Raw genomic sequence first — 13,279 nt, forward strand, 5'->3', positions numbered from 1 at the left:
CTTATATTGATGCTAAAAGTGCCATTGCCCAGAGAGGTATGATATTTACCTTTCATGCTGATCTGAAGCCTGATGTTCAGCATGATGGGATCATCACTCAGAATCAGGATACATCTCCCCATCCCAATGTATGACAGATTGGATCCTGATAAAGTTGAGTCTTTAATTACAGTGTCTTTGAATAGATGCCTGAAGGACAAGAGCCAGCCATCTCAGAGGATCTCCTTTATTGAATGGAAAAAGTTTGTCGTGATGGAATCAGATCTCAACAGATCCCTTTATCTGCCTTGTACAAGAACTATTTGAGTACCACCTTTTCTCTGACTACATTTTTTTCATTGCAGTATGCTTTGGCCTTTTGGGTTTATTTGGAGTTTGATATTTTTAATGCAACGCTGTTGAAATCTTCTTCTGAACTACTCAATTCTAGGGAACATAGTATGGAAGGTCTTTTTCCTGGAGATAGTGAGTTCAATTCTCAAATTCCTTGATGGAGGGCCAGAAGGGAGCATAATAATTATTAGTCCAAGCTTCTGCATCGCACAAGGCAAAGAATGTCATTCGACATTGAGCACAATAACTGATGGTTGAACTAGATGCGTTTTTAGGAAGGCAGACACTCAGTCTTGATTTACAAAAAAACCAAGGAGTCCAGTGGCACTTCGACTAACAAATTTATCATCATCTAAAGAAGTAAGTTGTAGCTCACAAAAGGTTATGCTCTAATACTCTAATTATTATGTTAGTCTTTAAAGTGCCACCAGACTCCTTGTTGTTTTTTGCTGAAACAAACTAACACAACTACCTCTTTAAAACCAATCTTAATTTAAAGAATCAATACATAGCTATCATGCGGAGATTTTCAACTGTGTATCTCACATCCTTTTAGAAAGGAAAGCTAGACAGAAACAAGTGATAACTCAGGTCATCTGACTCTTGACCCAGTGACCTGTGCAATGGACTAGCTTGTCTCAAAACAAGAGTGCTTGAGGGCCTACTGCCTGATCCTCTTTTTTTATATCCAATTTAAAAGAATCAGATAGTGCTAAGGATTCGTCCAAGACTCCTCCTACGTAGCATCAGAAGTCAACATCCGTGGCCTATTCTGTCAACATTCTTTCTACTTCAGTGCCCTCATTCTGATGAGTCCTTTCTCCCTGTGCTTGATGTGCACAGTCTTGTTAGTTTCACTTGGAGCAGACTAACATCCTTAGATATGGCACTTAATTTTCAATTATAATGATCTTTGTGTATGAACCTTACATAATATGCCAAAGCAAGGCTGCTTGGCCTGTGAATGTCACCATCACAGACATTTGAAAGGCAGCTACATTGGTTCTCCCTCCCTCTATGCATCCCCTGGCCCCCAAAGAATTATTGGATGGATTAACTTCCAGGAAGAAGTCCTATTTGGATTATTTGCTGCAGAATTGGTTCCAAGTCAAGGCAGGCCATGCTGCTTCTCTTCCACCATAAAAAATATTTTTTGGCTCATGTTGAATATCACCATATTTGCAGTTGGCAAAATATTTTCGAGTAGTAGGTTCATTCAACAGATTTGTATTTTACACCTGATACTGTGTTTGATGAGGTAATTTTTAAGTCTTTTTTTTAATTTTGAAGAAAGTCTGTGATTGGATTCATGGTGGGCGTTGCCATAATTGCTGCTCATTGTGACTGGGGGATATCATTCTTTTGGGATATCTCTTGAGCATCTTACTCTTGAAGACTCAGAATCCTGTGCAGATGATACCATTAACAAAAGAAAGATGAGTTACCTGTAACGCTGCTTCACAGGAGTTATTGTCTTGCTGGAATTTCATTGCCCTACTCATTGCTCAGCAGATTTTGAAAGTAACCTTTTTCCTGATTTTTTCTTTTGACCTTTGTCTTCTGAGCTGTTCTTTTTTGCATATGTTGATCTTTGTGAATTGGTTTTCTTTTTGGAAGCTTTGCTTCCCATTTGAAAGAATAGATTGGAACATTTGAAGAACAGCAGTCATCAGAGAGTTAGAGCGCACAGCACTATTGTTGTCCTACCTATCTGCCTTCAATAGATTATATTTTTTAATCTTTAGAAGTAAGTGGCTTCAACTGTTCTAAAGGTAAGAAGCTAAGGCCCAAGCTTAAGATTCCTGAATGATGTTATCCTCAGAAAAGCAAAACTACAGGTAAGTATCTTTCTATTTTATAGCCTGATTACACACACAAGCAGATGTGTTCCTTAAGTTGATGCCCTTTCTATAGAATTTTAGAATCTGATTTTCATTTACACTATGGCCACTTTGCAACACTGAGTGTTTTCTGCCTACTGTAAGGCCCTATAAAATGTCCATAATGTAAATGAGAGTAAGACCCTAAATTTATAATGGGAATGGCTGAATAGTACTGGTTTTGGAAATTGATTTTGAATGGGAATCAGAGCAGAAATAAAAGAGCATCATTAAGTTGAAGGAGGCAGCCTAGACAGATCTGGTATAATTTGTCTTAGTTACATGTCTGTACTGCAGCAGCTGTAGAGATTAATGCCATTGCTTTCTGATGCTGATGTTTCCTCTAGGCAGCAGATGAACTGAATTTGAGTACTGCAGTGGGTAAGCATTTTTAACTGCAGTCAGCATGGACTTTAGTTCCTTATACATTATCAAATATTGAATGCAGCCAGTTTCTTCTGAGTTAAAATCCATTTTGGAACAGCATAATTGAACAATGTATTTTACTTAGGAAAAAATACCCAAATGACTTTCTTGTTATGTATCCATTTGAAGTAAAGGTCTTCTTTGGCAAAGATTTTGTTTTAAAATTTCATAGAAGCCCAAATTTGCTTTTTTTGTTCCGCCCTGAGTCTTGCATGTGTTAGCACATTGACAGAATAAAACTATTGAAAGCCTGTGTTCTATTACTGTGGGTAATACTGGAAAGATGTCAAAGTCATTTGAAGTACTCTGGCATAATGTTTTCAAAATACATGGGAATAGTTTATTCAATTCAAATCCTAAGTAAGGGACCTGTTGGCTTCAGTGGGAGTTTGTGTGTGAAGCACTTGTAGAAGCAGGCTGTTAGTCATGTAAACAGGCATCTATGACTGTGACATTTGAAATAAATATTGGTTTCTGGAAGCTTTTAACATGACTGGAATACTAACATGGTCATGCACAGTGTTACAAGCCTGTTAATTTGGCCAGTTATTTATTTGTCATAGACGATATGGATGTGATTAGTAGGGTTAAAATCACAGAAATAACATTTTTTTTAAATAACACAGCCAACCTGCTGGTTTTTAAAAGTGTCCTATTGTTACCATTGCATTGTCCTGTGCAGTCCTGTCTCTCTTAATTTCTCCTTGCTTGCTATATGCAGAAGATCCTCATTGAAATCTCTGTAGAGTTTGGTGTGGGATAAAGCTATTCTCCACAGCACTTTTCCTTGGAAATCAAAGGATTTATTTTAATATGGAAATCTGGGTGGGAATAAAATATACTTCAGAGTTGTATTACCTCCTACTGGTTCCCCATGTCCAGCTGTTACTGAACAGCTGCAGAGAGGCCCTGCCTGTAGCTCTTCCTGCATACATCCTGCTAGGGTGAAGGGGTTATCCTTACAGGACAACTTCCTTTCGCATAGATTCATGAGATACATGACCAGGATGGGGAAGTGAAGGCTAAAAAAAATCTGGTTAATTTTAGAGAGTGTAGCCCTGGTGAATTCTCTTAAGTATAAACATACATGGGTGGGGTTTTTCAAATGACCAGGGCTTTTTAGTTGAAGAAGAAAGAACTGAAATAGTAAAAATGTACTTTGTGAGTAAGAAAAACTACTGTACTTATGTAAATGTGACATCCTTTCAGTTCTTCCAAAGTCAGAAAGGCCATTTGGCTTTGTACTGCCACCGATAAACATTAATGTAACTACGGGTTGAACATCTTTAAACCAGGACTCTCTGGTCTGAGAATATCCCTGGTCTGGCAGATACTCACAATTGAAGGCCAGTGGCAGTAGCCCTGCAGGAGCTGGGAACCCAGCCAGGCTGGCTGCAAGGAGGCCGGTGTCCAGAAGCACAGCATCAGGAGTCCAGATGAGCTGGCAGCAGTGTGGCTGGACCGCCAGTGGGCCAAGGCACAGCAGAGGGCTGCCAGTGGGGCCAGGAGCATTGGCATGGCAGCAGGCTAGGCTTTTTCTCTGAAAGTCAGGAGCTCAGAATGAGATGATGATACACAATGTTTGTAGCTAAAGCACTTGCAGAGCCTGGGGAAAGCCATGATGAGATTATACAATTTGGCAAATCCTTTCTTAGGATATTGGTTTAATTTCTGTTTATGGTATCATAAAAATGTTCTGTTTTTGCAAAAGCAAAAGGGACTTAAAGTTGATCTCATGACTAAAAGGTATAAATATAGCAACAGGCTTGTAATTCTAAAGTTTATAGTTTAGAAAAAAGATGAGAGAAAAGATTTACATATTGGGGAAAATAATTACTTGAGGTTTTTTCCAAAATCAACAAAGTTGATAGGATCATAAATAAGCTGAGCAGAGGTAACGAATGGAGTATTGAACATGAAGATCTTTGAGAGGTTATGTGGTCTAAATCCATAAAAGGATTTTGAGACAGGATTGTGGAAAGGGTAAAGAAGCAAGCAAAGTGGTTATACAAAGCATGGTTTGAAGAATGGAAATGTCAAAAGGCCAATAGTAGATATTATATCTGTTTAGAAATAAGCATTTGGAACTTGAGTCAGATTCATATAATGCTGACTGACTTTCTTGTTATCTGTTTTGTTCTATAGGGTTGTGGTAAAAAAATGTACACTTTCTTAAGAGGAACGAAACAATTGCAAGTGCTGCGATTTCTAGGAATTTCTATTGGAGTTACACAGATTCTAGCTATGATCCTCACTGTTACTTTGCTGTGGGCGCTATATTATGACAGAAGGGATCCTGGGACAGATCAAATGATGTCCTTGAAGAATGACACCTCCCAACATCTGTCATGTCATTCAGTGGAGCTGCTGAAACCAAGCCTGACAAGGATCTTTGAACATACTTCCATGACAGACAGCTTTAACACACGTTTTGAAATGGAGGAATTATAGGTGATATAAATGAATGTGGGAAGTTGCTAAGTTCCAGGGCTTTTGGTTTTTTTTTGTTTCCCCTTCCCCTCTTCTCCCCCCACGCTGTCTCCTTCATTTCTGAGTACACTGTTCTATTTCAGAAAATCTCTAATGAACAGAAATGGAGATACCTCCGTGGAAGGACAGTTAATGCACAGCATAGAAGACACTGATATCTACTACACAGGTAGATAGACACTTCTAATGACACTTTAAAAAAAGAAAGCATCATAGAGAGTAGAAAGATAATGGTCTTCCATAAAAGTGCCTGCATTTGAGAGGCAAACAAAATTGATTTTTGAACACATATCTACTAAGCCATTGGAAAAATGTTCAGGGATATATGTGGATATAAGTGTGTGTGTGTGTGTGTGTGTGTGTGTGTGTGTGTGTGTGTGTGTAATATATATGTAGTAGAACTACAATTCAAGTAAATGCTTGGGTTTAAAAATTGCAGCATCTGTAAAAAGTAAAATTATCTTTTCCTTTTGCCTATTTTTAATAGCATGTTTATGTTTTTCATTTAAAGATTTTTCTAAAAACCTCTATTTTTATCCAGAGGATTGTTTAATTTTTAAATTAAAAACAAATTAAATGGAGGTTTTAAAAACCATGAATATGATCAGTATACTGATCATTTATTAGTCTAAATGTGACCTAACTTCTAGAAAAAAAATTGTAAACTGTATGTTCTTTGAACTGGACTTATTTAGTATAAATAAAACATACTTTCTTTCCAAACGAGGGATCAGTGTGAGAGTAGCAAATCTTTATAGATTACTGCTCTTTCTCCTACTTCTTTCTCCACTCCAGATAAAAATGAAAGTCTATAAGGAAAACAAATACCTACTGGTTTATTGTTCTGGATGCAACTGCAATAAATTTGAAATGTCAGAGAACAGAAGAAGAAATTTAACTCTAGCCTTTTTTTTCATTGAAAGGCCTCTGGTGACTCAAATTGCCACATGGCAATAGAGTTAAAATGTATTTATTGAGGTGGGAAAAGTGCATTTTACTGTATTTTTATGTAAATTTTTATTTCAAAAGATTATTTTTTACAGTCATACAATTTTTTGAAAAATGTTTTATTTCAATAATAGTCGTTTGCCACATGTGGGGTTTTTACACAGTATTTCCTCCTGGTTTGGAACTGTGTAGAAAAAAAATCAGTTGTCCAATGGCAGCCAATAAAATCACTACTGTCCAGAATTTTGTGGTGTGTTTTTAAGGGTGAAAAGAATGGATGTAATTCAACATTTAAAAGACTCCATGTGAAACGTCCTTACTTCTGTCAAATTGTCACTATTGTATATTTTTTAAATGTAGGAATTAGCTGTGAATTTCACTGGTTTTTAACCTTTTAATTAAAGTTTCAGGTGACTATGAAGCTAGGGAGCTAGTTCAGAGTTTAACCTTTCTTTAGTGATCTGTGTGCATACTTAATTCCCCTGCAGGCATCACTCTGTGCTGAAGCTCCTGCTGTTGGCTCTCCCAAACCAAATTACATTGTAGCTTTTGGACTCTACTTTCAGAGTGATCATGTTTATATGGGAAGATATTGCTGGGGAAGGGGAATTTAGTGGTTTGGGAATGTCACTGTGATGCAAGCCCATGGGAAGATATTGCTGGGGAAGGGGAATTTAGTGGTTTGGGAATGTCACTGTGATGCAAGCCCACTCCCACTTGTCCCACTGCATCAGTAAAGGTTTCCTATGGACAAATCTGTCATTACTAAGGGCGGTGGAAGACTGTTGTGCGCTCCTGGAAAGAGGATGTCAGATCAGTTGTCCAAGAAATGATGCTCTAAGAATAGTTCTCCCTTTTACTCAGTCTTTTATTCCCTGCTTCTCTTGCCACCATACCCTCTGTCATGTCCTGTTACTTTATAACAGGGGCCACTCCAAGATTTTGGAAAGTGGGCAAGGGCCACACTTTTCTGTGGAGGAAGTGCAGGGTCCAGGATGGAGGCTGGTGCAGAAGGGCTCATAGAGTAAGAAACTGGGCTGCGGGAGATGATGTGAGGTCTAAGACGGAGTTTGCCTGAAAGAGAGGATTGTGACCTGGGTCAAGGGAATGGGGTGCAGAGTCTGGGCAGGAGTATGGGTGCAGGAGAGGATTCTGCACTAGGGGAGGGTTGTAAAGGGGGTACAGAGTCTGGGAGGAAGTTGTGACCTGGGGGGGAGGGGCAGAGGGTTTGGAGGGTCACCAGGGGGAGGGAGTTGGGATGTAAGAGGGGCAGGGGTGCCAGAGGCAGGCTTTGGCTGGTAGGTGCTTACCTAAGCATCTCCCGGCCAGCAGCTCTGCAGCACCCTCCAAGGCAGGCTGGGCTCCCTGCCTGCTGTAGACTCAGACTGCTTAAAACTGCAGGCTGATCATCCATATGGCTCTCAGCTCCGCGAAGGGGGAGCGGCTTGCACTGTCCCCATTCCCCAGGCCAATCTCTCAGTTTCTGTTGGCTGGTTGTTTCCGGCCAATAGGAGCCGAGGATTGAGCTGGGGTGAGATCACCCGAAGCCTCCCGCTCCTTCCCGAGTAGAGCGCCACACGGAGCTGCCAAAACAGCGGCTGCTGCGTGCCTCAGGGTCCCAGCAGGGTGGTGTGTGGGCCAGATCCGATGGCTTGGTGGGCTGGATCTGGCCTGCGAGAGGTATCTTGCCCATCCCTGTTTTAGAACCCAATCCTGGAAACACTTTCTACCTGACTTAGTTCCACTTAAGTTAATACTCTCCTTTCCAGGTGCATTATGAGGAGTTTCTTATTAATGTTTAAGACAAGGGGATGGACTCCTTAGGGAAATCTGAAAGTAGAATAAATACATGCTTTTGAAGAGGAGGAAAATCCACATACATCTTTTAGTTAGTGTGTCTAACTCTCCTAGTAATCTAATACACACATTGAACAAGAGTATAAGAAAAGTGACACCCAGTGATACCCCACACAGGTGCATATGCAGGACTGAAGAACTGCCAGAAAATGCCCTCTGTGTTGTTTCTAACACAAAAGAATGGCTCTTGGGTGATGGTGATTATATCTAAAGGTACCTACACAGCACCCTTAGCTCGAAATAAGCTACGCAATTTGTGCAGCTTATTTTGAGTGTATTTTGAAATAGCTTATTTTGTAATTTGGTGCTGTCTACACAGTGCCAAATTTCAAAATAACTTGCTAGTCCAAAATGCTCCTTAGCCAGAGCCAGTCTTAGGGCCGCTATTTTCAAGGGGCCGCTGACAGATGGAAGCCTGCTCGGGATGTGCAGCAATTAAAGGGGCCACAACCGCATTTTGGCTCCTCCCCCCCCTTTTGTTTGCGCAACAAATTTTCCTCACCTGGACCTGCCAGTTGGTTAAGACCAGCCCTGCCCTTAACCAAGATGTCAGAATAAGCTGGATTCTATTTCAAAATAACGGGCTGCTTCAGTAGATGCAGAAAGCTATTTCAGTATACTTCCGGAATCCCAAAATAGCTCCATAGTGTAGACATACCTTTATATTGCCACAGCTAGCACAGGTCATCTGAACTGGATTCCTGGGACTCAGGCTGTGGTGCTAAAAACTGCAGTGTAGAAAAGTGGGCTGAAGCTGGAGTCAGAGATCTGAAATGCCATGATGGGGGGTGAGTCTGAAAGTTGGGGCTCTGGTTCACAATCAAGCATCTAGACTGCTTCTTTTTTAACTCTACTAAAGTTGAGCCCTGTGAGCTCAAGTCAGTTGATAAAAGGTGTGGTGCTGTGGGTTTTTTATTGCAGTGTAGCTGTAGCTCCCAGGCAGGTAGAAGAGCTACTTTTGGCATGAAGAACACCTCATCTTCATTCCATATGGGTGGATCGTTGCTAATAGAACCAAAGGAGATCTCTTCCATAACCAGATTGGGCCCTCGTCAGTGAGGGTTCTGTTTGTCAGTTGGCTTTGGCACCTGTGGAAAAGCTATCATGTGAAGTCTGAATCGTAATGTACACCCACAAAGGGGCAGTTCTTAAATTTCTTCTTGACTCCGAAGCCTTAATAATGCTCTTCTAACACATTTTGTGCGTGTATGTAATAAATAAATATGGTGGAGGAGAGACCTATTTTCAAGGGAAGTGTTCAAAGAAGTTTGCTGAGGTGAGGGTCACATTCTTGGAAGTTCTTTTAGATCACTAGCTTCTCCATCTTGAAGTGGCAACATTAGTCACGGGGGCTTAGGATTGTGATTTTTTTCTTCTCAGGTGTGGACTTTGCTGTAATTACTCATTTCCTCATGGCCTGCAGATTGTGCAGTGGCAGGTGAATTACCCTCAGCAGCTTCCTAGAAGCATGAACTAAGTGCACATCATGGCCATCGGCTATAGCAGGGGTGGGCAAAAGGGCGTCTGCGGGCTGGATCTGGCCTGCCAAGTGGGTGGATCCGGCCCTTGGAGGCCCTGCTGCTCTCCCACCCCCCAGGTCAATTAGGGCTTGGGAGCAAGGGAGTGCCCAAAACCTTCTCCGCTCTGCCCCCGCCCTGCATGCCCAGACTAATCATGGTTGGGGGTAGAGTAGCCCTGCCCCTTCCTGTTTAGACCCCGGCCCTTCCAGGGCAGCCTGGGGCTACTTCAAACATTTTTGAAGTGGTCCCTGGGCAAAAATTATTGCCCACCCCTGTGCTGCAGAATCTTTCTATGTGTAGGAGTTTACACCTATGCTTCATAGACTTTAATGATTCCTTATCCTAATTACTGGGGTAGGGTGTTTGATCTAGATCCGTGGTCCCCAACACGGTGCCCGCGGGCGCCATGGCATTTGTCTGCGCTCGCCAAGTGCTCAGGGCTGGCCTGGCCCCGGGCACGTGGCACATGCGCGGTGCCGGAGCCGGCCCCGGGCGCGTGGCGCACGGTGAGCGCCGGCCCCGGGGGCGCCGCAGTTTGACCCCCCCCCCCGTGGTGCATGGGGGAGGGGGAGGAGAGAGCGCCAGCGCCGGCCCCGGGCGCGCGGCGCTTGGGAGAGAGCGCCAGTGCTGGCCCCGGGCGCGTGGCGCTTGGGGGAGAAGGGGGAGAGAGCGCCAGCGCCGGCCCCGGGAATGCGGCTATGGGGGGGGCCCCGCTCAGGGGGGCCCCGCCCCCTGGGCGCCCGGTGGGCGAACGGCCACACCCCCTGGCGCCCGGCAACCCCAAATGGTTGGGGACCACTGATCTAGATCAAAACCGTACAAATCCATGCTAATGGAGTGACCATCTCTTTCCATGTACGGCACTGTCTGCCAACAGAGATGAGCTGTCCATCCCTGCTACATTTGAAAGTGGCTGGGAGGGATGTTTCCCTCTGTTGACAATAATAGTGTTAGAGGGAAACGTGTGTGTGTTTGGAAGGGGGGAGTGTGTCTGGCCATCTGTGTCCTACTCTGGCTGCTCTCTTGTCAGAGCATCAGGGAACCCATTCAGCAGCACTGGGCCCTTCCTGCATTGCACAGCCATGCAGCCACTACTGGCCCCTGCATTACACTTCCAAGAATGATACTTTAACATCCCAACCCCTCCAGGAAGCCAAATAGTGGTGGGAAGGGAAGGGAAGGGATTTGGTAAATGCACTTTAAGTGACTCCTGATGTCAGAGCCAGAATTTGGTACCCTTTAAACTTTCTACCTTCAGTTTTTGGACTTTCAGCAAATATTGACTGGTATTGAATTGTTTTTCCATCCACATCTGCCCAGTGCCATGCTTCTCTCCAAAATTCCTTAACCCCTGCCTATGCAAGCAACACACACACACATACCTACGTGGCAAGTCAATGGGACTACTCGTGAGGATGCGGGGTTTTGCCCATGAAAGCAAATATATATATATTTGTTAGTCTCTAAGGTGCCACAGGACTACTTGTGTTTTAATGTGACAGTAGTGCATGAATGTCTGACATGCAGTGATGATTAAGTTGTAGAGATGCTTCAAATGGCACACTTTGAAAAACCATTCACATGGGTAAATTTTATACATGGGCAGGATCAGGCCCTGGATTTGTACAGCATGTTGCATAATGGTAACCTAATCCCAGTTGTTGTATCTGGGTTCTACTGGAATATAAATAGTGATAAAGGCAGTTATGACACAGCTTCTGACTCTGGATACTTTCCTCGGGGCTCTGATAAAGCTTTACATTTATTGGCCAAGTTTAAGTATTTATTTAGCCTCTTTGCTGCATGGACGATAACTATAAATTCTGTCTTCAGTAAACAACTCATTTTGTAAAGTGCCACATATATTTTAGGCAATATATGAGTAGTAATAACCGGTACCAATAATAGAGACCCTTGATCATAGGTCTCTACACAATTAAATGTCTTTTACAGACCAGAACCTTGGTATCACTTTTGATGTTTTGACCATACTTGTCAACACAAGTACTTTTACTTGTGTTGACAAAATTAGATATTTAATATTGCATTGCAAATCCTAAGTGAGTTTCATTGGCTGATTTGGAATGTCTTTAACTACTTCAAACATTTCACCCCCATCTATTCACTTTGGACACAATTCCTGTATCTTCTTTTGATATCAGAGCTTAGATGGCACAAAAATGGCTGCTTTAGCAATACATAAATAACCAAAACAGGCAGCTAGTGACTATGTAAGCTAGATAGATAACCAGGCAGACCTTGTCATTTAAATTAAAGACTAGATATGTAGGCACTTGTATTGCCCACTCACTTCTCTCATCTCTTCATGTCCAATCGCTACATTTATGGACCCAGTGTCATTTCCATTTAGTAGTTGCATTTGATTGCTGCTCCAGGAGAAATGATGCAAAATATGATGCCAATGATTCTATCTGATCAATTGTATGAGTAGAAGTTTGCTTCAGTAACTATGGTTTCTCTACACAAAATGTATATTGTTGCAGGCAAATAGATGCATGTGTTCTGGAAAATAGTCTACATGACATGGAAAAACACAGAATTTCAGGCCCAAGAAACATATATTTGCTATTTACTCTTTCCCCCGACTCACCTATCTACAAGATTCCCCCCCCCCCCCCCCGTTTCCTTGTCATGGTATTGTGTGTGGGAAAGTCCTCAGGAATTTAATATATTTCTGTAGAAATGACTCTACAAATGCATAGATGCTGAGAGTGTGCTATGCTTTCAATAATTTTTTTGTTAATAGTAGGCCATCAGTCTATTAAATTCTATATGATGGTTTTAAAAAACTTACAAAAAGAATGCTCTTAGATTCTAAGGGCTTTTCAATAGGGGAGCAGTCTAGATGAGACTGTTAAATTCTTGGGACCAGTAAAATGGCATACACGACAATAGTACCATATATATGGTTAATAAGAGGGAACTATTTGCATTGGGTTATTTGCTAAAAGAACTGTACAGTCTGTCATTTGCTATTACACAAAAAAAGAATTTGACCATCTTAGCAAGAAGATTGTAAGAATAGAACCTGATGCCAGCACTGAAATAATGCAGCATCTGGGCAGATTTAGTAGAACTATTCTTGACAAGATGTTTTCAAAAATTGTCATTTTAAAGGGTGGTTTTAAGCATAAGAACATAACAGCCATACTGGGTTAGACCAATGGTCCATCCAGCCCAATATCCTGTTTTGCTGACAGTGGCCAATACTAGATGCCCCAGAGGGAGGGAACATAACAGGTAATCCTCACATAATCCTTCCCCTGTCACCCACCTCCAGAGAAACAGAGGCTAGGGACACCATTCCTACCCATCCTAGCTAATAGCCATTGATGGACCTAATCTCCATGAATTTATCTATCTCTTTTTTGAACCCTGTTTAACTCCTAGCCTTCACCACATCCTCTGGCAAGGAGTTCCACAGGTTGACTGTGTACTGAGTAAAGAAAAACTTCCTTTTGTTTGTTTTAAACCCGCTGCCTAGTAATTTCATTTGGTGACCACTAGTTCTTATATTGTGGGAATAAGTAAATAACTTTTCCTTATTCACTTTTTTTACACCAGCCATGATATTATAGACTTCGATTATATCCCCTCAAAGGGTGTGTCTAGACTACAAAGTTTTGTCGACAAAAGTGGACTTTTGTCGACAAAAGTATACCTGCGTCTACACTACCGCTGAGTTCCGTCGACATAACAGAACTCAGACATAACAGAACTCAGCAGTTTTGTCTACGCTGGTAAACCTCATTTTACGAGGCATAACGCCTTCTGTCGACAGAGTTCTGTCGACAGAAGGTGTTA

At 42.0% G+C, this 13,279-nt stretch overlaps 1 protein-coding gene across 2 annotated transcripts in view; it reads left to right on the plus strand.

The window, feature by feature from the left end:
- Positions 1-6,320, plus strand: part of TSPAN12 (tetraspanin 12) — a 72,101-nt gene extending 65,781 nt beyond the window's left edge. Inside the window, exons 8-9 of one of the 2 annotated variants that reach the window (XM_075929020.1) lie at positions 4,785-5,090; positions 5,213-6,320. In XM_075929020.1, the coding sequence (XP_075785135.1) occupies positions 4,785-5,090 (306 nt within the window). In that variant the 3' untranslated portion in view covers positions 5,213-6,320. Of the gene's footprint in view, positions 1-4,784 lie in introns of both variants that reach the window. The other variant, XM_075929028.1, reaches the window with a different exon arrangement.
- The last annotated feature ends 6,959 nt before the right edge of the window (positions 6,321-13,279 follow it).

This window comes from Pelodiscus sinensis, chromosome 1, assembly GCF_049634645.1.
Source record: "Pelodiscus sinensis isolate JC-2024 chromosome 1, ASM4963464v1, whole genome shotgun sequence".
Lineage (NCBI taxonomy): Eukaryota > Metazoa > Chordata > Testudines > Trionychidae > Pelodiscus > Pelodiscus sinensis.